Source organism: Eumetopias jubatus, unplaced genomic scaffold (genome assembly GCF_037043125.1).
Source record: "Eumetopias jubatus isolate StellerSeaLion01/CBP00866 unplaced genomic scaffold, mEumJub1_p1.0 scaffold_13, whole genome shotgun sequence".
In the NCBI taxonomy this organism is placed as follows: Eukaryota; Metazoa; Chordata; class Mammalia; order Carnivora; family Otariidae; genus Eumetopias; species Eumetopias jubatus.
In genome coordinates, this window is record NW_028274819.1 from 108597855 (window position 1) to 108622916 (window position 25062).

General features: G+C 39.0%; 1 protein-coding gene across 1 annotated transcript in view; it reads right to left on the reverse strand.

Moving 5' to 3' along the window:
- The window catches only part of ELMOD1 (ELMO domain containing 1), a 30046-nt gene that overhangs the window by 1393 nt on the left and 3591 nt on the right, over positions 1-25062 (reverse strand). The window contains exons 4-9 of the mRNA XM_028105920.2: positions 23528-23657; positions 16541-16674; positions 12741-12809; positions 12234-12257; positions 10108-10158; positions 8325-8458 (exon numbers count right to left, since the gene is read on the reverse strand). Of these exons, the coding sequence (XP_027961721.2) occupies positions 8325-8458; positions 10108-10158; positions 12234-12257; positions 12741-12809; positions 16541-16674; positions 23528-23657 (542 nt within the window). The remainder of the gene's footprint in view (positions 1-8324; positions 8459-10107; positions 10159-12233; positions 12258-12740; positions 12810-16540; positions 16675-23527; positions 23658-25062) is intronic.

Below are 25062 nucleotides of genomic sequence, written 5' to 3' on the forward strand. Positions count from 1 at the left end.
TACACTGTTAAATATGCTTATACATTTTTAAGTATATGGTCTCTCTACAACTACAGGAAGAAAGGTAGTAAGGAGAGAGAAAACATTTTACTTTTTGGGGGGGTTTGACCATTGCATTGTTTTAGGATTGGATTATCTTTGGGCCCTCCACACATATTAACTGATGTGTCTGTTTTTAATATCTCTTGACGGGGACACACACCAGCCCTCACTCGCATGCCTCTGGGCCACACCCAGGGCCCACTGCTACTGTTATGGGCACCTGCTAACGTCAGGGAAGCCCCAGGTCACAGGTATCAGCGACCCCAGGAGCTGTCCAGTCCATCTCTGCTCTCTCTCGTGCTGGGAGTCCCGGAGGCAGCATCCAGCCTTGAGCTCTTCTGGTGACAACACTAACATTAGCCTGTCCCATGGATGAAGAACCTGATTCTTAAAGGATTTTTCCTCACACTGGGCCAAAATCTGTTACCCTGTATTTCTTGGAACAAATTCAGTCCTTCTCCAACTCAGGTAATTGAAGTGTCTCTTATGCCCTGAGCCTCTTCCTTTTCCAGGTTAAGCATCCCTGTTTCTCCTCACCATTTCTCACGTGCCATGACTGGGAGTCTGTTTACTATTCTGCTGGGTTTACTGCACACCAAGAGGAAGTGGTTGCCTCTAATCTCAGTACCTTATTCAACCAAAAGAATTCAATCATCTGTCTATTTCAGTGACTGGGCAAACTCCTAAAGTATCCCACGAATGCTATGGGGTACTTTTAAAAATGCAGACCTCCCATCTCAGATTTAGCTTCAGTGCAGTAAGATGAATCTCAGGTCACTAAAATTTGAGATCCATTGCTCTAAAAGATGCCCTCTTTTTAAGTTCCCTTGGCTTTTTCCTAAATATTATATTTTTATGGTTTTAAGTGAAATCTATGACTATTTAAAATTTCTTCTTCCTGTGCTATATACAATACATAGTTTTCCTGACTTGGCCTCTCAGCTCAAATAAACACATCTGAGCTGTTTTGTATATAGAGTCAGGCTTCTAATACTATGAATTAAAATCATACATGATGAGTTAAAAGATTCTCATTATTATCTCATGAGTGATAAGGTCTTTACCCTTATTGACAATAATGAACAGGCACTGTGAAAATTATCTTTTAACGAAGAATTCACTTTTCCATCATATGCATAAAAATATTCACTCTTCTACAGTGTGCGTGTATACTGGCAACTCACTCTAATGGTGATCTAACGTTAAAAGAATGCAGATCCATTTGGTTTCCTCATTTTTCCACCTTACATGCAATTACAGAAAAACATCTTGAAAGGTTTAAAAGGTAGGCAAGAAAAAAAAAAGTTAGGCAAGGATAAGACTAGAGGTGGGGTGGCTAGCAATCTGACACTATTCTCAGGATCCTTCCTCTTAAGGGTACAAAAGTGAAGCTGTAAAGCTTGCAGATTCTCTCCATCCTACTAGGAAAATACAGATTGTATAACATGATTTTAATCAAAATGCAGAAATGGTGGCTTGGCTTCCAGGGTACATTTATAATTATAATACTCCACTCATTTTTATAACATTACAGAGTGTTCATTTATCCACTTGGTCAATTGATCAGTTGGCTCATCTGCCAGTTAACAAATATGCAGCAGATACAAGAAAAAGGTAGAGTTCCTGTGCCCCCCAATTCTCTTGTCTCTTGGGGAGAGACACCCAGGTAGACAATTTCAGCCGAGCCAATGATTTAGTAGCTAAGGAAGGTAACAAAATGGCATGGAAAGTAGAGGGAGGAAACAGAGGCCAGGCTATTGCTTATAGCCTCTTAATTGTTTGTGGAGTGGGTAGTGCAGATATATCTTCATTTAACAGATGAGAACATAGGGCTTAGAAACGATATTTGAATAGTGTACAGTTACACCATATAGCTGGAAGCTGGAAGCGAGAACTCGAAATCAGCTGACTTTTCACCACTGTACCTGCTGCCTTTCCTAGTGTATTCTCTTTCCCTGGTTCTTATTCTTACTGAATAGTCCCTTCTTCTGAAGGTCAAAGGAAAGATCATTCTTTTTCCTCTTCTGATCATTACACTTTCCTTGTGCTCACTACACCTTGCCTTACTTCATTTCAGGGGAACTGTATGTTCAGTGGGGCTTTAGATTGAATGCAATTTTTGTAGCATACTGCCTTAGCAGTGCAGTATTCACTGAGTAATACTATAAAGTCAGAATGATAGAGCTATTATTTTCTCACATTTTTTCACCTAGATGAAATACCTGTTTAGAATACTAATTTGGCTTTCCAACCCAAGCCTGCAGTGTATTTGTTGTTGCTGCAATGTATCTTTGTTTTGCTTCACTGCATTCAGTTAGTAGACATCAGAGACATAAACAAGGACACAGGTAATTGCAAGAATATTATAGAGGAAACGTGCAGAACTGATCATGTCTGATGGAGGAACAGTGAATTTAGGGCATGGTTTGCTTCCTCTGGAGAGGCATGAGTCCCTCTGCTTACACCCCAATCATTGGGGGATTGCTGCTCTTTCTAAAACCTGGTGAGGGCCTTGGGAAATAAATAACCCCATTGCATGCTACTCACTTGGGCTAGGGTTGTCTTGAAAGCCTATCCATTCAGGCCAAGGCTAAATTTTCCATGAGGAACTAGACTTCCTTTCTTCCACAAAAGACATTATCCAATATTTTAGCTTCCCATCCATCCATCCATCCATCCGTCCGTCCGTCCGTCCGTCCATCCATCCGTCCATCCATCCATCCATCCATCCAATCATCCAACAAATATTTACTGAGTACCTACTCTATCAGGCTCTACACTGAGGTAATGAATACAAACAACAAAATGCCTGTCTTTAAATGTCAATTCCTATGATTCTAATTTTGGTTTTTTCCTGCCAGAGCTCCCACACTGTGTGGCTCTGATTTTCTCCTCAATGCTCATGATTCCCAAATCTGCCCTTGGAATTCCTCAGAGCTCCAGGGCCTTACATTGGAATGTCTACTGTTTAGCTACATGTGGATTTCCCAGAAGGAACTCACCCCCAGTATGCCTGAAACTAAAACTCATTCTATTTTACCTCAAAACTGCTTCCCTGGCTCCCCTAAAAAGCATGGTAAATATAGAGTAGGCTACGTACAAGGGGTAGGGAAGCAAAGCAAGGGGCCTTATTTATCTACTGTTGATGTTTTTTTTTATTATGTTAATGACCATACATTACATCATTAGTTTTTGATGTAGTGTTCCATGATTCATCGTTTGCGTATAACACCCAGTGCTCCACGCAGAACGTGCCCTCTTTAATACCCATCACCAGGCTAACCCATCCCCCCACCCCCTCCCCTCTAGAACCCTCAGTTTGTTTCTCAGAGCCCATTGTCTCTCATGGTTCCTCTCCCCCTCCAATTTCCCCCCCTTCATTTTTCCCTTCCTGCTATCTTCTTCTTCTTTTTAACATATAATGTATTATTTGTTTCAGAGGTATGGGTCTATGATTCAACAGTCTCACACAATTCACAGCGCTCACCATAGCACATACCCTCCCCAATGTCTATCACCCAGCCACCCCATCCCTCCCACCCCCCATCACTCCAGCAACCCTCTCTTTGTTTCCTGAGATTAAGAATTCCTCATATCAGCGAGGTCATATGATACATGTCTTTCTCTGACTGACTTATTTCGCTCAGCATAACACCCTCCAGTTCCATCCACGTCGTTGCAAATGGCAAGATCTCATTCCTTTTAGTGGATGTATAATATTCCATTGTGTATATACCACATCTTCTTTATCCATTCATCTGTCGATGGACATCGTGGCTCTTTCCATAGTTTGGCTATTGTGGACACTGCTGCTATAAACATCGGGGTGCACGTACCGTTGATGTTCTTTCAAATGGTTTACAAAGCTCTTCAAGATAAGTGCCCCTCACCCCCCCATCCCTGCTCTTATTATTGTCAGCTCTGTCACCTGCCTCCTCAAACCCTATGCTCTGTTTCTTGAGTCCACCGTGTTCTTTGTCTTGTGGCCTTTGCCTGTGCCACCCCCTGTGGCTGGACTACTCAGCCACCATTTCTTGATTTCCTGCCACTCATCCCTCAGGTCTCATGGAAAGTGGCATTTGCTTTGGGAAGTTTTCCTCGACTCCCAGACTGAGTAAGCTGTGCCAGTCATAAGACTTTTCAATTTTTAAAAACAGTACATTTACTTCCCAATTACAAAATTCTTCCACTATGTTTTAATTATTTTTTTAGATGCACAGAACCTGATCTGTAGTAAAACTTCAATATCTGTCAGAAGTGGTCAAAGTGAATATAATCATCTAGTTGTCAAAGTAGGAGCTATAATCACATATGTAACGGACTTTAATTTTCCATTTTTAACAAGTTATAAGGTATATGTATTCTTAAATTTGCTCTTCATTTTTATCTTAAGTTATACATGCACATAGTTTAGAGTCTCATAGTTTAACAAGTCTTGTTACAAAAAAAAAAACAAAAACCAGCAGCACCTCCTGCCTTAATTATTGCTTCCTTAAAGGAACATATCAATTCTTGTGCTGATTCTTTTGATTATCGACCTCCATAGCTCTATATAACATGATTGGCCATTGCTTGATTTTTTGGATTTCCTTTATAAGAAGATGAAGATTTAGGTCCCTTTCACCCATTCCAACCACATTATCACATATTTTCTAACAATTTTCTTTGTGCCGTATTACCAACTGCCCTCTCTGTTTATTTGCTTAGTTTTCACCCACTGGACTCTAAGCTATTCCAGCATCTTTGCAGTGTATTCAAACACAGTGATATTCCATCAATTTCATATTCTTCAAAGAGTCTCTACCAGAGCCTTCCAACCTACTAAAATCTAGATTTATTATTCTCATCCTGCTGCACAGATAGCACCTTGGGCTTTCCCTTCACCTTCATCCTTGAACATTCTCTTCACTTTGTTCCTGTGATAGATTTCCTGCTCTCTGGACCCTGCTTATTCCTTTCAGGATTACTCTCTTTATGAAAACATACCCTTCAGGATCTTCCTAATAATGGTACAAGGAGGTAAAATGTTTAAGACCTTGCATTTAAAAAATATCTTTATTGTTCTCTCACACTTAATTGGGAAGTTAGCCTGGGTATAGAAATCTAAATTGAAATCATATGCCCTTAGATTTTAAAAAATATTCTCTTAAATTTTTGAATACATTATTCCACTGTCTTCTAGAATACAGTATTGCTGGTGAGAATTCCAGTGTCATCTTGATTCCCAATTCTTCATGTGGCAGCTTTGGAAACTTTTAGAATCATCTCCTTCTGATGTCATAAAATTTCATAGTGATATAGACCTTGGTGTGAATCTATTTTAATCTATTATGCTGGTGCTTACTAGCTTAAATATGAAAACTCTTCCTTTAGTTCTGGAAATTTTTCTTGATTTACTTCTTTGATTCCCTCCCTTTAGTGTCATTGTTCTTTTTCTGGAAATTCCATTTTCATATATGACTTCTAAAATGGTCCTTTAATATCTTGACTTTTATTTTCTATTTTTCATCTATACTTCTTGTTCTACTTTATGGGAGTGTTTTCAGCTTTATCTTCTAATCCTTTTCGGTGTTTCATTTTTGCTATTTGATTTTTAATTTCTAAGAGCACTCTTTTGTCTTCTGAATGTTCTTTCTGTAGCACCTTGTTCTTGTTTTATAATTACAATTGTCTTAATTCCTTGGGGATACTAATGATACATAGCTTTAAAGTTTTTCTCTCCCTGCATAGTTTCTATTTCCTTCTAGTGGCTTTATTTCTGCTTGTTTGGATTCTGTTTCATGCTTGAGGCTTTCATTACTGTTCTTGTTATCTAGTACTGCTAATGAAATTATTCCAAAATCCAGTGGCTTAAAACAACCATTTTAATACACTCATGAATTCAGTGGATTAGGAATTCAGAAAGGGCATAGGAGGGATTGTTCCACAATGTCTAGAGTCTCAACTGGAGTCCCCACTCAATGTCTGAAGACCTGAGGGGTGTGGTGACTTGATAGCTGCTGGTATGAATCACTTGGAGGTATCTTCATTCACATGTTTGTGGGGACACTAGCTATCAGCTGGGACCTCATCTGGAGCTGTCAGTGAGATCACCTACATATGGCTACGCTATATATCCTAGACTTCCTCACAGCATGTAGAGATCAGATCCGTTACATGGGGCTCATGCCTTCAAAAGCAGCTCGGTCCCTGAGAACCAGGCAAAAACCTCTTCTAGTATAGTTTTGGAAGTCACATAGTGTCAATTCTGCTATATTCTACTGGCCAACCAACTGGTCAGCCCAGATTCAAGGGGTAAGAGGAACAAATAAACCCTAGCTCTTAACGGAAGGAGTGTCAAAGAATTTGAGGACATGTTTTTAACGCTAAGACATCTGATAATCCTTGGCTGTCTTAATATTTTTTCTAAATAAAAAGCCAGGGACTAAAAGCTTATTGGAAGCTCTGGGCATTAAGTAGGGCTTTTTGAGAGTGAGCATGACTGTAGAGTGCTATGGCTGGGTTGTTTCACTGGGGAAGCCCAGAGGTCAGCATCTCCAGCAGTTTTCTGTCGGGCTGTTTTGGTAACCCAGAGAAGGCCCTGTCAATCTCGTGACTGGCTGCCAAGGTTAGAGGAATGGAAGGAGAGGAAGGAGAAGCCGCCTGCATGACTCAGTCCCCATCATCACTGTTAGTGTGGTTTGCCAGCAGCTGTACCCGATTCTCATCAGACCAGAGACACTTTATTTTTAACTCTCTAGAGAATAATCCACCAGCCTCTCCTGGGGGGCAGGGAAGGACAGAAGCTGTGTCCTAGGGAAGGGGATTTGGGCCTCTAAGAGTTTCTTAACATATTTTCAAGCAGTCTTGCTGTTTTTGATCCTGCCTTCACCCCTATTTCCAGAGACACCTAATGCTGCCAATTCCTGAACCTTCTGGGAGGTCCCGTGGAATAAATCAGGTTGCTTCTTACTTTTCCACACTACCTATTTGGGATTTGCTTCCTCAGGACTTACTAAATCAGTTATTACGTCACCTGTTTTACAGCTTCCAAAATGAGGTCTTTCCTGCCTCGTTCCTGATTTTTCCTGTCCTTGTGGGTTTATGCTTTCTTGGAGAAATCCTTTTATGTTAACTTGAGTGAAGTTTCAAAAGGAGCATAATGCATGCCTTAATTATGCCACCTCTAACCAGAAGTCCTGATTAGGCAGACACTAAAAAAGACAAAATCCTAGATGACATAATCACTATTAACTTAGGAGTTTAAATAAAAGAGATTGCTGTTAACTCTGTCACATTGTAAAAATGAAGGGGGGAACAGTATTCCCCAGAGTGGATTTGGGATGAACAGCTGTGTCTTAACCATAGTTAGAGTGGCAGACCTGCTCAGCAAATTAACAGAAGGGAAGAGCTGAAAAAAAGTTTAAAAGAGAAGAAAAACTTTGAAATTTTCTTAGAAAATTTCTAAGAAAGCCTGGGTACAAGGCCCTCAGAGCAGTAAGCATGGTTTAAATGGTTTAAATGACATTTCTCCTTTAAATTGCCTGGAGTACTTAGTGACTTGGAACATCTTTCCATGTTCCTCCAAACCAGTTTGTGTCTGGCCCACAAGGGTCACAATGACATTCAGATTTTAGGATTCTATCTCTAAGAATAGAAAATACTGTCCCAGGACTCTGTCAAATAGTCTTGGTTTTTATCTTCTGAAACCTCAGTATAACTGCAAACCCAAAGGATGCCCCTCATTAGTACTTCCTTCTGTAGCAGTACTACTGGTGGCAGGGAGATAATGCCATTGAACTCCACTGCCATCAGCACCACCCACTAAACCGACATCTCCTCTTTCTAATGTTCACTGAACACTAACTAGGGAGCGAGCTAGTTAGAACTTTTTATCCATGATCTCACTTTATCTTCATAGCAACTCTATGATGAAAGGACTCATCTTATATCTGACATAACCAAGGCTTAGAGGGGTTGGTAAACATAGATCTGGGAATCAACTCGGGCTGTCTTCCGAACCTGCACTCTCAAGTGCTATACCATGCTGCGTCAGAGGGAGAGAGATACCCAGACCAGAAGTTGATACAGTGGATATTATGCAAGAGCTGGGAAAGAGAAAAATCCACAATGCATGAAAATATTACTCGAGGTTTCTGAATGAGAAAACAACAACAAAATCAAAACCAAAGGGGAAGTTCAAAGATCCCAAAGCAGCCAAATTGCAAAGATCTCTCAGCTTTGCCCCTTGCATAGAATGTTCCATGGTAACTGTATTGATAATTCAGCAATAGGACACTTACAGAATGTTTGCTGGAAATGAGACAGTGTTGGAGCTTCTGGGGCGATGTTGTAGAAGTGGGTTTTTAGAGCTCCGCTCACCAGTAGATTATATGCCAGATCAGTTATATTGATGCCCACAATTGCAAATGAGTACCTGCAAAGTGCAAACCACAAAGCCAACTGCATGTCACATAAGCATTTAAAAATAACCTAATTTTTAAATTGCTGTTAAATTATCAGACTGGCAGGTTGCCGTTCCCTTTCTACCCAATCTTTACCCTGAATGTTGTAACTTACTAGAAAATGCCAGGAATGTAACCAAGGGAATTAAGAGTCCATATGCTTTGATTTGGTAATTCCATTCCCAAATATATGAGAGAAAAAAATCAGAAACAAAGAGCTTTATACTCAAGGATACTCATTATAGCAGTATTTATAATGGCAAAGACATGGGAACTATTCAGATATTCTAAAAAAAGATGACTGGTGAAATAAATTATGGCAATCTCATATTACAGCCAATAAATACTGTATTCCTAAAGACTATTTAAGTTAGAAACATTATGTATGAAACAAGCTTTATTATATGCTCACACATGTGCCCAAAAAGAGGGCAAGAATGAAGTGCCACCAAATATCACTGTGCTACGTTAGAGGAATAATATAGGGGTGATTTTTTTGTTTCCTTTCCTGTATTTTGTATATTTTCCATAATAAGTCATATTACTTTTAAAAAAAATGAGGCAAAATTTAAGTATCTTGACACTCACGGTATATTTCCTAGTTCCTTTTCTACCTGGCTACCAAAAATTAAATGGAATTGAGGTCTTAAGTCTGTGGGTAATATAAATCCAGCACATAAAGAAAAGGAGTTCTCCATTCAGAAATATTTTTGAATGAAATGGGGCATTAAAAGAACTAATAAAGTAAATTTATAATCTAGTAGTCTGATACTTGATAAAAATCCTTAAAAAAAACCCTACCAGATACACTTATTATTTATTTATTTATATTATTATTTTTTAAAGATTTTATTTATTTATTTGACAGAGAGAGACACAGTGAGAGAGGGAACACAAGCAGGGGGAGTGGGAGAGGGAGAAGCGGGCTTCCCACGGAGCAGGGAGCCCGACGCGGGGCTCGATCCCAGGACCCTGGGACCATGACCTGAGCCGAAGGCAGACGCTTAACGACTGAGCCACCCAGGCGCCCCCCTAGACCACTTTCTTACACCCTACACAAAAATAAACTCAAAATGAATTTAAGACTCAAATGTGAGACCTGATACCATAAACCTAGAAGAAAACATAGGCAGTCGACTCTTAGACATCAGCCTTAGCGACATATTTATGGATCTGTCTCCTCAGGTAAGGGCCACCCAGGCGCCCCTACACTTACTATTATCTTTTTTAAATAGGCTCCACACCCAGCATGGAGCACAATGCAGGGCCTGAACTCGTAACCCTGAGATCCAGAGCGGAGCTGAGATCAAGAGTCGGATGCCTCACCAACGGAGCCACCCTACCCTCTACCAAATGTAACTCTAAATGATGATTTCTGAAAATCGTTTCCATATAGTTATAACTTTGTAAAGATTGTCAGCTGGTCAAAGCAAAGCAGCACCATAGAATCACCCAAATAGATCCAAAAACATGTAAACAGATTCTTTTAAAAGTTCAGCTGGATTATGTATTTCCAGCAGGACATTCTTCATCTTTGTCATCCTTTACCGTGCTCCTAGGGCATTTTTTCCCTGGTCCTGGTTCTGGTTGACAGCCTTTATGTAGGAAATCCCACACTCACCCAATTGCTTTATCCGTCCTTTTCCTCTCCCATTCCGCTTTGCTGAATTTGCTGAATGAATGAATAAAGAAAAAAAATTTAATCTCTAATTGGTACTTTTCTCTTTTAATGTGTATATTAAAACTATTGACTAGATGCAGAGATGTCTGTAACTCAGTTCTCAAACACTAATCAATTTAAATCTTATCAATTAAAAATCCACAGTAAAATTGACGTGGAGCTCAGGAATGGGATTATTTAGAGCCCTGCCTTTCATTCATGTTAAAATATGCCACCTCTTTTTAAAGTGTAACTGCCCACAAACCAGCCGACTAACCAGCCAAAAAGGCATTAGATTTTTACTTAGAAGACTCATATCTGAACTAAACTGAGTTAGGGATGAAATTTAAGAAACTTCAAATAAACAGATTTATAAGCATATATTTTCTCTTAACAAAGCTTTAAAAATACATAGTGTCTCAGTACTTGTTAAGTGAAGTCTTTTTCTGCATTGGAAATAAAAGAAAAGGCCAAATGACCTCCACTCATTTAATCACTTACAGGATATCCTGGACCAAAGAGAACGAATCCCTTTTTTCAAGAAACACACAACAACAGTGACAACAACAAACTTGTTGCAAAATTCTCTTAAACTCGAACGTACTTATGTCCCTCAGGCTACTCTAGGACTTAAGAGATGGAGGTTTACAAGAGCAATACAGCAATGTGTTTCATGCTTGCTGTTGGGTAGACAGGAGAGAGCTTCCTTAGTATACATTGCTGCTCAGCACCTGAGGTATTCAGGGCCTGACAGAACCTACGCTGCTAACACAAGTGGTCAATATATACTTACTTTAGACATTGGTGAAGGATAGTAGCATTTTCAAAACATTCTCATTTGTGTTTACTAACATTTACCATCAATATGAAGTGATTAATATTTGAAGTTCAAATACTACTCAATTTTATGGTGGCTTGAGGAACAAAGCATGGTGGCTTTATCTATAAGCCTACACACACACACACACACACACACACACACACACAGTAGTCTCTTCTTAAATAAGAGTATTCACACATAAACTATCAAATATATCCTCTCTGATGGTTGACACAAGAAATAAAACTACAAAGCCTAGCTTTGAGAATGGCTCACAGCTAAAATTTATCATCCTATAATGATTAATCAAAAAAATATTCACTTCCCAATGACCATGGAGGATTCATGTGTTTTTCTGATGTTCTTCCAGGAAGACATCATGAGTATAGTATGGACTATACACATGGACTCCCCAGATAATTTTAATTGGAGGAAGTTCAGAGTCTCTACATTACAGAAATATGCAATTCAGAAAATGCAGTCAAAAATTAAATTAAAATAGCTTGATTTTAACCAGGTTTATATATATTTATTATATATTTATATATATAAAATCAAGAAAGAGCTAAATGATTTTACTGTTTTTCTCAAATGAAAAGGTAAAAAAATGAAAATGTAATCTTATAAATAAAAGATTATAAATACAAATTTAGAAAGTATAGTGTAATTTAATGAACCTCAGCCAAATGAAGCTTGAATAATAGTAAGGTGGCGGGAGCAAAGTTAACCTGTTTCTGAATTTTGAGAATGGTATGATAAAATTTTGGGTTGATTTTTTAAATATGAACACTAACAAGGAACTTGGCATGCTGAGGAGAAAAAAGTGATACAAAAGCATGACTGCAAAATGGCAGAACTCCTTATATACAGTAACTACTATTTTTAATAATGAAATTAGAAATATATAGTAGAAGAGAAAAACTGCTCTATGCAACAAAACTTCCAAATAAAATGTCCCTCTCTGGGGAGTAGATGAGGTCAGAGCATGTGTGGTGACGTGTTCAGCCATCAGGTGAAGTGCTCAACATGGTTCTCTGATCAGGGACAGCCGTGGCTGTAGAAGGGCTCTTTGATATTTTGTTAGATTGGTCTAATCTGGTTTTCCTTCACTAAAACACAACCTAAATATAATGAAGTATAATAGATAAAAAGTTGGGAAATGTTTTTTGAAAAATTTTCATGAATTTATATTTCTGTAAAAATTCTTACCCATACTGATTCTAAAATGAAATAAAAGCAACAAAACACAAAAGCAAACAGGAAATACCTTATTTCCTCTTTAGTGATATCCCTTCATGTAATCAGTTAAAGAAAAAAAAATTAGGAAGTTAAATGAAAATGCAAAATATTTAGAATCTAGATTTTTATCAAAGAAAATAAAAAAGCCTCAGCAGTCTGGATTTTCTCAGTTGGCCCCTGACTTCATGGCTCCCATTCCCCCCTCTGTCCCCTCCATGTGCTCCTCTGTCTCTGAAATCTTTCTTTCAGACTCTGCCTTTCTCCTTCCATATGCCCACCTCCTTAATCCTCTGGACACCAGCGATGTTATCAGTCCCTTTAAATACTCATCTCACTTGAACGGTGCCACTTTACATCCTGGATCCCGTCATAAGTACCTGAAGTTTTAACCCTCCTATTCAGTATCTGTCCAAAGTGCTCATGTGAAAGAGCTTTAAGCCTCACTTCTGGCGGGTTGATGCTCCTGAGAATCTCTCACATATCTGTGGAGGAGAAGTTCCTCTGACCTAAGCCATCTTCTATTTTCAGTAATTACCTGCATTTTGGATGAAGAGAGTCAGAGAGGACCTGCTGAGCTGCTGCAGCGTCCCTTTCTGCAAAATACCTGCAGTTGGGGGAAAAGAAAACCACAGCTCCATACCTGTTGGATGCATTCATTTTAATCCAGTTTCAGGCCATTTTGCATTCAGAGGTAGACACCAGCAGAAGACTCCCACTTGTTCAGCTCTTCCAGAGAACAGACAGCTTTTCATGATAGGATTTTCCAAATATAATGACAGTGTAATAGGGTAGTTGTAAAACCCACACAGATTTAGGAATGTATCGAGTGGGTTTGAAATTTTATCTTTTTATTTTTAAAGATTTTTATTTATTTATTTGACAGAAAGAGAAGAGTGAGCGAGCACAAGTGGGGGGGAGCAGCAGAGGCAGAGGAAGAAGAGGGAGACTCCCCGCTGAGCAGGGAGCCCCATGTGGGGCTCGATCCCAGGACCCCGGGATCATGACCCGAGCTGAAGGCAGACGCTTAACCGACTGAGCCTCCCAGGTGCCACAGGTTTGGGATTTTATTTATTTTTTTTTAAGATTTTATTTTATTTGAGAGAGAGAAGAGCACATGAGAGGGGGGGAGGGTGAGAGGGAGAAGCAGACTCCCCGCCGAGCAGGGAGCCCGATGCAGGACTCGATCCCAGGACCCCGGGATCATGACCTGAGCCGAAGGCAGACGCTTAACCAACTGAGCCACCCAGGCGCCCCGGTTTGAGATTTTAATTATGAACTTTGCCATTCCCCAAGGAACCAAGGATATTTGTAGTTAGAAGGGTTATAGACGAGGGGGCAGGATGAGGCCCCTCAGAAGGCAGAAGCAGCCTGGATGAAGGGACATACCGAAGGGCTGTGACAGTCAAGGGACAGAGAGAGGAAGAGAGTAGAGGAGGTGGGAGGTGATGCACTGCAAGTGCAGTTTTCTTGGAGAGTATTCACGGGTATTTGAATTCTGGATGAATGGAAAATACGGTGCTAAAAGCAAAATTCTACCCTAGGGAAAAAGGGCAATGAAATTCCTTAAAAATACCTTATAAAATACATCACAAAAAGTATTTCATAAAGATAGTAACAAAATAAAACATTAGCATATGTTATTTAATTTGACATGTATATATTTCCCACATAAATCTGAAGCATGAAACAAGCTCTTGAATTTTCTCTCAGAAAATTTCAAACCACAGTCAGCAGTTTTAATATACATGTCCAGGATTATTAATGAAACTGAGTCTCTCTTCATACTTTTGTTGGCCATCTAGAAAACCTGGATGTCTTTTGTGTCTTATCTGTTCATATTTTTTGGTCCAGCATATCTAAAAATGTCTTCAAACAAATAAGACAAATAACCTTATAGAGAATAATATACCGGATAGGGATCCTTTATCATTTATGTGAGTGTCAGACTTGGCTTGTCTTTTCACTTTATTTATGGTGGCTTATCTTACAGAAATTTTTTTTAAAGATTTTTTATTTATTTATTTGAGAGAGAGCATGAGAGGGGGGAGGGTCAGAGGGAGCAGCAGAGTCCCCGCTGAGCAGGGAGCCCGATGTGGGACTTGATCCTGGGACTCCAGGACCATGACCTGAGCCGAAGGCAGTCGTCCAACCAACTGAGCCACCCAGGCACCCATTATCTTACAGAAATTTTTAATGTGTGAAATGTATTGATTTTTGTTTTATAACTTGTGCTTTTTTTTCTTTGTGTCTTTAAGGGATCCCTCCCTATATATCGGAAAGATTTTCTCCTAAAAGTTGTAAAGACTTGTTTTTGACATTCCATTTGTGAAACTGAGATTGAGACAGAGGTAGAGATTTTTTTTTCTCAGCTCTACTTATTCAAAAGCTCATCCTTTATCCACTTCTTTGTCACAATATCTTTGTCCTCAAAATTTACTTTTCATTCATTCATGTTATGTAATGTGGTATTTACAACATTTCATAAAAGAATAGGTGATTATTAAGTGTCCCAAATTTAAAATAAAGGCAAACATCTAGAGGAAAAATGGGGTATATCAAAAATGACTAAGGCTTAGTTTCTTTTATTTTTATTTTTTTGAAGATTTTATTTATTTATTTGTCAGGGAGAGAGAGAGAGAGAGAGAGCACACAAGGGGAGCAGCAGGCCAAGGGAGAAGCAGGCTCTCTGCTGAGCAAGGAGCCTGAGCAGGGCTCGATCCCAGGACCCCGATCATGACCTGAGCTGAAGGCAGACGCGTAACTGACTTGGCCACCCAGGCGTCCCAGGCTTCATTTCTTTTTAAAATACATAGCTATCCTAACTAATAGGATGGTGTCAAATCGCAAAGAACCACTGAAAAGGACTCCCTTTGGCTTGAAAAATAGTGACTCCATATGAATTAATTTAAACATGAAAAAAAGAATGAGCACACAGTTATTTGAATCATGATGAACATATAAGAACCATGAATTAAAAATGGTATTTAAGGGGCGCCTGGGTGGCTCAGTTGGTTAAGCATCTGCCTTCGGCTCAGGTCATGATCCCAGGGTCCTGGGATCAAGTCCCACATCGGGCTCCCTGCTCAGTGGGGAGCCTGCTTCTCCCTCTCCCTCTGCTCCTCTCCCTGCTTGTGTGCTCTCTCTCTCTCTCTTTCAAACAAATAAATAAAGAGGTAAGGGCCTAATTGTTTATTTAAAAAATAAAGTAAAAAAAAATTTTTTTGGTCACTAACGAGGGACCTTGGGGCACTAACTCACTTTGATAATTGGCAACTACATGGAAAAATCGAGCATCTGTCCTGCCTGTATGTTAGAGAAAGTAAATAACCATAGTTGATGAAGGAAACCAAGTCTTTACAGAATTCCAGCCAACAATTGTGGGAGGAATCACAGAATTGGAAAAGCCCTTTTTGTGCAATTAATTAAGTCCAGCAAAGATCACTGAAGGATGAAATGGCTGATGGGGGACTCGGCAATGGAGCCATCAGGCTGCGACGCCTCCCATCCCTCTCAGCACAGGACTGAGAAGGGGACACTGCAGGCCACCCTCAGATGTCAACCTGAACCTACTCGGGCCTTTCCGAATACCTCCAATTTTCAGAAAATCCAGACCATGGGACATTTTAGAGGATAGCTGGCCTGGGGTCTTGCACAAGTTTATGACATTGGGGAGGGGGCAAAAGGGGAAGGCAGAGAGGGGGAGACATAATAACGAAGGGCAATGTGTAGATATTCGTATGGAACTGGACTGGAAGAAACCAGCCATAAGAAGACATTTTTGAGAGAGCTGGGGAATTTTAATACGGACTGGATACAGATGACACCAAGGAATCACTGTAATTTTGTTAGATGTGATAGTGGCACTGTGGTTAATACAAGGTAATGTTGATGTTTTTAGAGCTATATACTGAAATGTGAGGACGAAATGACAAACAGTAAAGGATTCCATTAACACACTTATGCCAAAAAAAAAAAATAAGCGTTGCAGGTGTTTCAAAATCTTGATAATTATTGAACCTGGACAGTATAAGGGGGTTCTTTACAGTTTTCTATTTGTTTTTGTATCTACTTAAATTTTTTCATAATACAGAATTAAAAATAAAAACATTTGAGATCTGGTTATAAAACACAATTAAGTTTGCCAAAGAAAAGGGAGAGGTAGTACCTTTTTAAAATTTAGGAACCTGAGTTATCTCTCAGAGGACTTTCAGAGGACTTCACTGTTTTCTTGGAGCTTTCTGCCAAGTGGCTTTTGGAACTAGTAACTCAACTTTGTCATTTCCATGTGACTAGGACATCACTTTTTAATACTCGACCCTTCTCCATTTTACTTACTGCAAATTGTATAGGCCTAGAAGTCCCATTCCTCGAAAATCTGTTTTAGGATCATCACCTTGGAAACCAATTTCACACCACTGCTTAGAAATCCGAGATTCCAATGGAGTATTGGGCTTCAAGAATTTCCATAACTGGAAGACAAGACAGAAAGTTAGCATGTTGGTGTAAACACAAACACTCTTTCCTATGGTAGATTTTGTAAACTACATTATTAGGAGGAGTTTTACAAAGCTGAATATAGAGTTGATCATATTTCAATGATTTGGACAGCAGTTCTCACAGTATGGTCTGAAGACTCCCTGGAGGGAACTCAAAGATCTTCTCAGAGGGCCTGGGAGGTAAAAACTACTTCATAATAAAACTAGGTTATTTGCCTTTCCCTCTCATCTTCTCATGAGTATATAGTGGAATTTTCTAGAGGCTGCGTGACATGTGATAATGTCATTACTCTGGAGGCTATGGAATGTGTACTTGTATATTTTAGTGTTTTACATCTTTCTGTTTTAATTTCTAATAAAAATAAAACTGCATAATCTCCCACAAAAGGTCCTCAAAAATATGTAAGAGAATGAAGGTAAGGGGTGAACAAGGAAAAATTTGAGGCCATGTATTATTTTTACAGCATTATTAACAAAAAGAAAAGTGGACTGACTTGAGTTTCATTTCTCACCTGCAGCAGAGGTGAGAATAAACAAGCATCATATAGCTGGATAAAGGAGGATCATTGATGTTCATGAATAAATAAACCTCAAAATATATTATCATTTTTAAGAGTTACCTAAAAGAATTTTAATTCCAATCAGTATATATTAATTGACAAATACAAACTGCAAACACTATGCTCTTCACTGCCTAAGGAGCTCGTTCTATTATCCTGAGTTTTCTATAGAAAGACAGATTCAGCACATACTATTACTTGAGAAAAAGTGAGACCCACAGCTGCATAAATATATAATGCTCAAACTAGTCTTTCAAATAGAGATGGGCATATAAGCAAATTTATTTTTTAGACTATTAATAATATATCTTTATTACAGACAGGGACAAATACAAATGTAAAATTTTCTTAATACTATTTCAGGCATAATTCAACTTCTAAATTGTTTATTCTATGATGTATGGATTTTAAATCTTACAGAGAATAGTAATACAGAAATAGCTTGCTTTATAGTGAATTGTCACATCTGACACAATATAGAACATAACATTCAGTGACAGGAAACACTAACCAAAAAAAAAAAAAAAGATACAATTCAAAGGATGCAATATGTTAGTGGCTCAACAAGTAAATGCAATCTGAAGGGTGACAGAAAAAATTCAGAGGGAAGAAAGTAAATCTGTCATGCTTGAAAACAAAATAGCAAACATGAGTATAAGAAATTTCTTTTTCTATTATGCATATGAGAATTTGCCAGTGGTCTACATTCATTAGGACAGAAAATGTTTGAGTTCAACAGAGAAGCAATAAAAAAATGAGAAAAAAGGCCTCTTTTATCAGATAAAGGGCTAGTATCCAAAATCTATAAAGAATTTATCAAACTCAATACCCAAAGAACAAATAACTCAATCAAGAAATGAGCAGAAGACATGAACAGACATTTTTCCAAAGAAGACATCCAAATGGCCAACAGACACATGAAAAAGTGCTCAACATCACTCAGCATCAGGGAAATCCAAATCAAAACCTCAGTGAGAGGGGTACCTGGGTGGCTCAGTCGGTTAAGTGTCTGCCTTCGGCTCAGGTCATGATCCCAGGGTCCTGGGATCGAGCCCCGCATCAGGCTCCCTGCTCAGTGGGGAGCCTGCTTTTCCCTCTCTCTCTGCCTGCCACTCTGCCTACTTGTGTTCTCTCTCTCTGTCAAATAAATAAATAAAATCTTTAAAAAAAAAAAAAAAACACCTCAATGAGATACCACTTCACACCAGTCAGAATGGCTAAAATTAACCAGTCAGGAAATGACAGATGTTGGCGGGGATGCAGAGAAATGGGAACCCTCCTACACTGCTGGTGGGAATGCAAGCTGGTGCAACCACTCTGGAAAACAGTATGGAGGTTCCTCAAAAAGTTGAAAATAGAGCTACCCTACGACCCAGCAACTGCACTACTGGGTATTTACCCCAAAGATACAAATATAGTGATCCGAAGGGGTATGTGCACCCCAATGTTTATAGCAGCAATGTCCACAATAGCCAAACTGTGGAAAGAGCCCAGATGTCCATCGACAGATGAATGGATAAGGATGTGGGGTGTATACACACACACACACACACACACACACACACACACACACACACACACAATGGAATATTCTGCAGCCATCAAAAGGAATGAAATCTTGCCATTTGCAATGATGTGGATAGAACTGGAGGGTGTTATGCTGAGCGAAATAAGTCAATCAGAGAAAGACATGTATCATATGACCTCACTGATATGACGAATTCTTAATCTCAGGAAACAAACTGAGGGTTGCTGGAGTGTTGGGGGGTGGGAGGGATGGGGCGGCTGGGTGATAGACATTGGGGAGGGTATGTGCTACGGTGAGCGCTGTGAATTGTGTGAGACTGCTGAATCACAGACCTGTGCCTCTAAAACAAATAATACATTATATTTAAAAAAAAAAAAAAAGAAAAGATAGTAGGGAAGGGAAAAAATGAAGGGGGGGGAATTGGAGGGGGAAAGGAATCATGAGAGACTATGGACTCTGAGAAACAAACTGAGGGTTCTAGAGGGGAGGGGGGTGGGGGGATGGGTTAGCCTGGTGATGGGTATTAAAGAAGGCACGTAATTGGAGAACTGGGTGTTATATGCAAACAATGAATCATGGAACACTACATCAAAAACTAATGATGTAATGTATGGTGATTAACATAACATAATAAAATAAAATTTAAAAAATAAAAAATAAAAATTCTTTAGGAACTGATTTGGTTACTGCCACAATGAAAAAAACAAACAAGAACGAAAGGAAACAGTTGGTAAAGCTCATCACACTCATTTGGTCAATAATTCAAAGGAATCTCAGGGCCTTACACAGTGGAGTGAAATGGCAAAAACAAACATTTCATTCCTATAGCTAGGTTATAAACCTCATTCATTAGGGGAATACTTTAGGGGAGTAAAAGTTTGAATAATGCTTAAAAAAGAAATTCCATTTTAATAATTTTGTGTATCATGACAGACTAGACCAATGGCTAAAAAGTGTTCTTAATTAAGTGCTTAATCCTATCTGCTTTAATAAGGGCCACTTTCTCAGAAAATGAAAGTCGATTATGCTAACGTACTTCTATGAAGTGCTACCATGTGTATATTTCCTTTAAGAATGAGCTACTGGATTCTCCTCTGATAGGCTCTTCTCTGAAAAAGTAAGGGGAGGAGGCAGGGTGGCCCTGAAGGGTGAGGTCATTTGTTGCATATATGGAGCTGACCAGAAACCTGAACAAAGGTGGCGGGCCTCTGATGGGGGGCTCTGTGGAGTTCAGCCCTCCAAACTGTGCTGGTGGGGGTGGAGTTATTACAGAGTTACCTGCTACAGGCAGGAGACCAGAGATAGAAAGGGTGATTCCTGTGGAAAATGACAAGCTTCAGATGTGGAAGCTGTACCCTGTGTCAGACTGTCATCCGTCATGGCCTACGCTCTGTTTAACTGTGCTCTTTGCACTGAGCCTTTACCACAAGCTTATTTCAACATTTCCCCTTGTCTCAGGTCTGCTGCAGAAGAGCAAGGGCAAGGCCATTTGTCTATCCATTCATTCAAGGAAAAGCAGCCTCACACCAAGGCCACCTTGGAATTATCTCTTCCCATCAGGAGAGGATCTTTTAATTTTGGGTTTTGTTTTGTTTTAGATGGGGGGGGAAGAAGGGACAGAGGGAGAGAGAGAATCATCAGCAGGCTCCACGCTCAGTGCTGAGCCCAATGCGGGGCTCGATCCCATCACCCTGAGATCATGACCTAAGCCGAAATCAAGAGTTGGATGCTCAAGTGACTGAGCCATCCAGGAGCTCCTATTTTTTTCTATTAAGTACATGACTTCACCTAAAATTTTCACCTTATTATTAATGTGGTTAGCAAATGTTTAGTAGAATAACATATTGATGAATAACATATGGACAGTGCTATATGAACATAAAGTAATGTTATTCAGTTTCATCTCACCCTATACTTGAATGATCATAAAATCCAGATTTTTTTATATTTTAAGACTAAGCACTGATAATGATCTCCCATGTTTATAAATGAAAGCACTTAAACAAAATGGCAATATAATACCTAAGTCTGTAAATCAAGGATTGGCCAAGTTTGCCTGTAAAGGGCCAGATAGTAAATATTTTAGGCTTTGGTGGCCAAATGGTCACTGCTGCAATTACTTAATTTTGCCACTGTAATACAAAAGAAGCCACAGACGGTGGTATACACATGTATTTACATACATCAATGAATGGACATATTCCACTAAAACTTTACTTACGAAAACGGGTGGCAGGCCAGATTTGGCCCGCAGGCCTTAGTTTGCTGGCTCTTGCTCTAAACAATTTATGAAGTGGGTAGCAAGGGTATTACTACCCACTTTAAAGATGAAGCAGCCTAAGATCAGGCAGTTAAGCACAAACCACAGGCCAGCCTCTTGAAATACAAATGGGAACAAGACGCATTTCTCCCCTGGGAAGTGGTGTAGTGCAGTAGCGTGGAGCCCTTTCTAACTATGTGAGCTTGGGCAGTACTTAACTGCTCAGCCTCGTTTTCCTCACCCGAAAATCTCACCACAAGGTTGTGACCGTTAAATGAAATAATGCTGTAAAACATTTACTGTAATGATTAACATGTGCTAAATACTCAATGTTTTATTATTATTGATTTCATTATCATACTTGGGATTTGAATAAACTAAAGAAGAGAAGAGATCCCATTCCTAAGTATTCTTGGGGAGACTAGAGAAGATTTCAAAATCAAATGAGTAAGGATTTAAAAAAGTGCTGGCTTTTGCTGTGAGAATAATAGGTAATAGAGGGAACCACATGAGCAAATACCTGGGCATAAGGGATGGCACGGCCTATTCTGGGTCAATGACAGAGCATAGAGGACACAGGAGATACAGCTTGGAAAAATAGATTGCAAAGGGTCCAAAATGCCATGCATGGGATTTCTTCTGTCAGATTCAGGGAACCTAAAGTTTTTAACCTAAGGAATAACATGACTAGATAATCCCTCCAGCAGTATTTTAGAAGATGGAAGGGAGGAAGCTAATACTTAGTGGCAGAATTAAAAGGCTATTATAATGGCCCAAGCTGGAGATAATGCTAGAATAAGGTGGTGGGCATGGGAAACATTCAGGAGCTATTTTGAGGGCGGTCTATGGATAAGATTTAGTGATTTTTGTAGATGCATAGTATCTCCCCAATTAGATTGCAAGACACTTGAGGGTAGAAAAGATGCCTTTCCTCAAAGTGCTTAAGGCAGTAATGGACAGTCCTGGCTTTATAATTTATTAGCTCTATGAATCAGAATCTGGACTGAAATGCTTGTAGTTCGCTGTAGATACCAACCATCACCTTGCTTACCTCTTACAGCTGTGCCAGTAAAAAATAACACATACAAACTCAAATCACAACCACAGATAAAAGGCATATCATAAAAGTTCTTGACTTCTAGTATCTAATGAACCACAGTAATTCATGCTTTTCCCTGTATTTGTTGAAAACCCACTATATGCAGCATCCATACAACAAGATCAGCTAAGACGGTGCACAGCAGGCACCTGGATGTCACTGATTCTGAAGGCGTCATGGCCATTCTAACGAATTCTTCAGCTGCCTGTGGCCACTCTGTTAATTTTTCCACTTCTCTTTCATTCACCTCTTAGTTCTCACCTTAAGTCATTTTAATTAAGCTTGACTACTTCTATCAGAAAATATGATAAAAAAAGGCAATAATAGGAAAGGAAGCTCAGCCAGTAGGTTAGCTAAATTTAAGCAGAGCAGAAAGGGAAGAAGAAAAACTACTGCTAAGAATGAGCCTTCTTTCATTTTTAGGGATTCATATCAGATATAGCACTAATTAGCAGAGACAAGTCATCTGCGTAAGTATTTACATACACAAAAGCATGCACTCCTTTACACAAAAATACAGCACTCCTTCACACAAAATTACAGCTCCTATTGACAGTTTTCAATAAGATAAAGTTAAGGCAGCTAAACAAATGTTTCCTTCCAATTTTGTTAGTGTCTTTGTATTCCAGCAAAGGACAAGGAAGCACTTCATCCTCAAAAGCATTTATTTTCAGAAGTGAATTTAAAAAACATTCCAGATGAATAGTTCTAACGGTTGGGTCTTAATTTCTTAAACTCCAAATTCAGTGTTTTGAGGGTCAAGTTTTATTGGTGTTTAATAATGCACATCAGATCATGTAAGATCTTTAAGGTTTTGCTTTGACAGCCAGAAGAAGTATTTACCAGTGCATATTGTTCTTCTAACAGTTTTAATAAACCAGATATAAACTTTAACTTCCTCTTCTGATACTCTCCAAGTTACATGAATAAATAATCAGCAATAAGATCTTAGGTAATTTCCCAAGAGGGCTATTGCTGAAGCAGAAACCAACTTCATCATCTTTGATGTCTATTAAAAGTCATAAATGGAAATCCCAGGTCACTCTTTGACAAATGCTTTTTCTCCTACTGGCTTCCAATACAGGTAAGCAGCCTAAACCTGAGCCAGAATCTGAGCACTCATGGAAATCACCTCTGATGCTCTCTCAGATTTTAAAAAAAAAAAGGCTTTACATTTAGCTTCCCACATGAATTTTCTAAAGAAGAATTTACCTCGTACATCTGAACCAGCAAGCAAAGTAGGCTTTACCAACCAGTTACACGCTTGTGTCTTATTCAGCTTTATACCCTCCCCATCAGAGCAGTGTCTAGCATGTAGCAGGTGCTTGGCAGAGGTTAGCTGCCCTAAGAAAAGCACTGAAATGTGTTCGAGGTCTAACCTTCAAAAGCATTTCTTCATGTTGGGGGTTATCAGAATCATAGGGTTCTCTGCGCAGTTTTTCCACATCTGCGATAAGGTTTCTGTAGCCAACAATTTGCAGAAGGCAAGCCTGAAGAGAGATTCCCAACCTAAGGTGTTCAAAAACAGAAGACACACACATGAGGAAAAACAGAGCATATATTTTGGCATTTGTTCACTTGATGTGTGCACAATAGGATTTCCATATCTATTTAATGTTGAGGAAATTGCTCGTACGGGATGTATTTGATCGAAGCCCAGTTTTTCTTTTCTTTTTGTGGACAAAGAACCATATTTAGTTTACTGAGAAAAATAAAGGAATGTAACATTTCCTGCATTGGTTTCACAATCTCTTCTGACTTGAGTGGAGGAAGTACAGTTTCTTTACTGAAGCTCCATATGGACAGTTGTAGAACTTGGCTAAAATTTACCTTTTGTTCTGGCCTTTTCTTAAACCAAGTTGCAACAATACGGCTTAAAAAATAAGGAAGCTCTTTTTGCCGGTGACTTAAGTAAGATGTAGAAAATATAGGTGATAATGTGTGTGAGAGAGACAGCTAGCTCTCAGGGGCACAGTGGAAGGAAAATTTCAAAACAACAATAACAAAACAAATACAAAAACATCTGTGCTCGGGAGCATCCCTGACAGATGAGGCAAAGCCAAGAGAAAGAACTCACCACTTTATAAAGTTTCTCATTCCATTCTGACTGCTCTATTTGTCTGAATGCTTTTTCTTGTGTTGAAACAAAATTTGCTTTCCTTATTACCAAGTGGTTCAAATTTTGTTCTCTGAGCAAATTTATTTCCAACTTTCCCCTGTCATGACTACTTATTTTAAGATAGTGATTCTTTCTTCTAGTCTGATCTCCAGGGTTAAAAAAAAAAAAAAATCCTGGATTTCTTCAGTTCCCTTCCATGGGACATGGGTTTCACATGTTTTACTCTCTCGCTCAGTCTTCTCTGAATGTATTCTGTTTGAATAACAGCCCCCTTAAAACAGATCACCAGAACAGAAAACAGTTTAGCAAGCATGATATACAGAGGATCACTACTTCCTGTGACTTCAGTGTTGTTTTTCTCTCCTACAACATAGCAGATAAAATAGGGTCTTTTCAAGTAGTCACATAACAACTTTATCAAGCTACTGTCATGTAAATTATTTTCCTGGACTTGTTTGATGGCATTTTTAAATATAAAGGTAGTATTTCACATTTATGTATTCCGGTTCTTTCTTTATAGCCATTCACTTTTGTAGCTCTCCAAGATAGTTGAACATTGGCAATTTCATATGATTCCATTCAGAGGTACTGTCCAATATGCTCCTACTCCCAATTCACACTACATTTGAGGATTTTTGTTGTGGTGGTTATTATAATCATGACTATCTTTTTTTTTTTTTGAAGGAGAAAATGAGATATTTAGAGGTTAAGTCTAACGCTGGGAGTAATAGAGAATTATACATTTTAGGATTGTATACCTATTCCACACATCGAGCACAGGGTCAGATAGCCCAA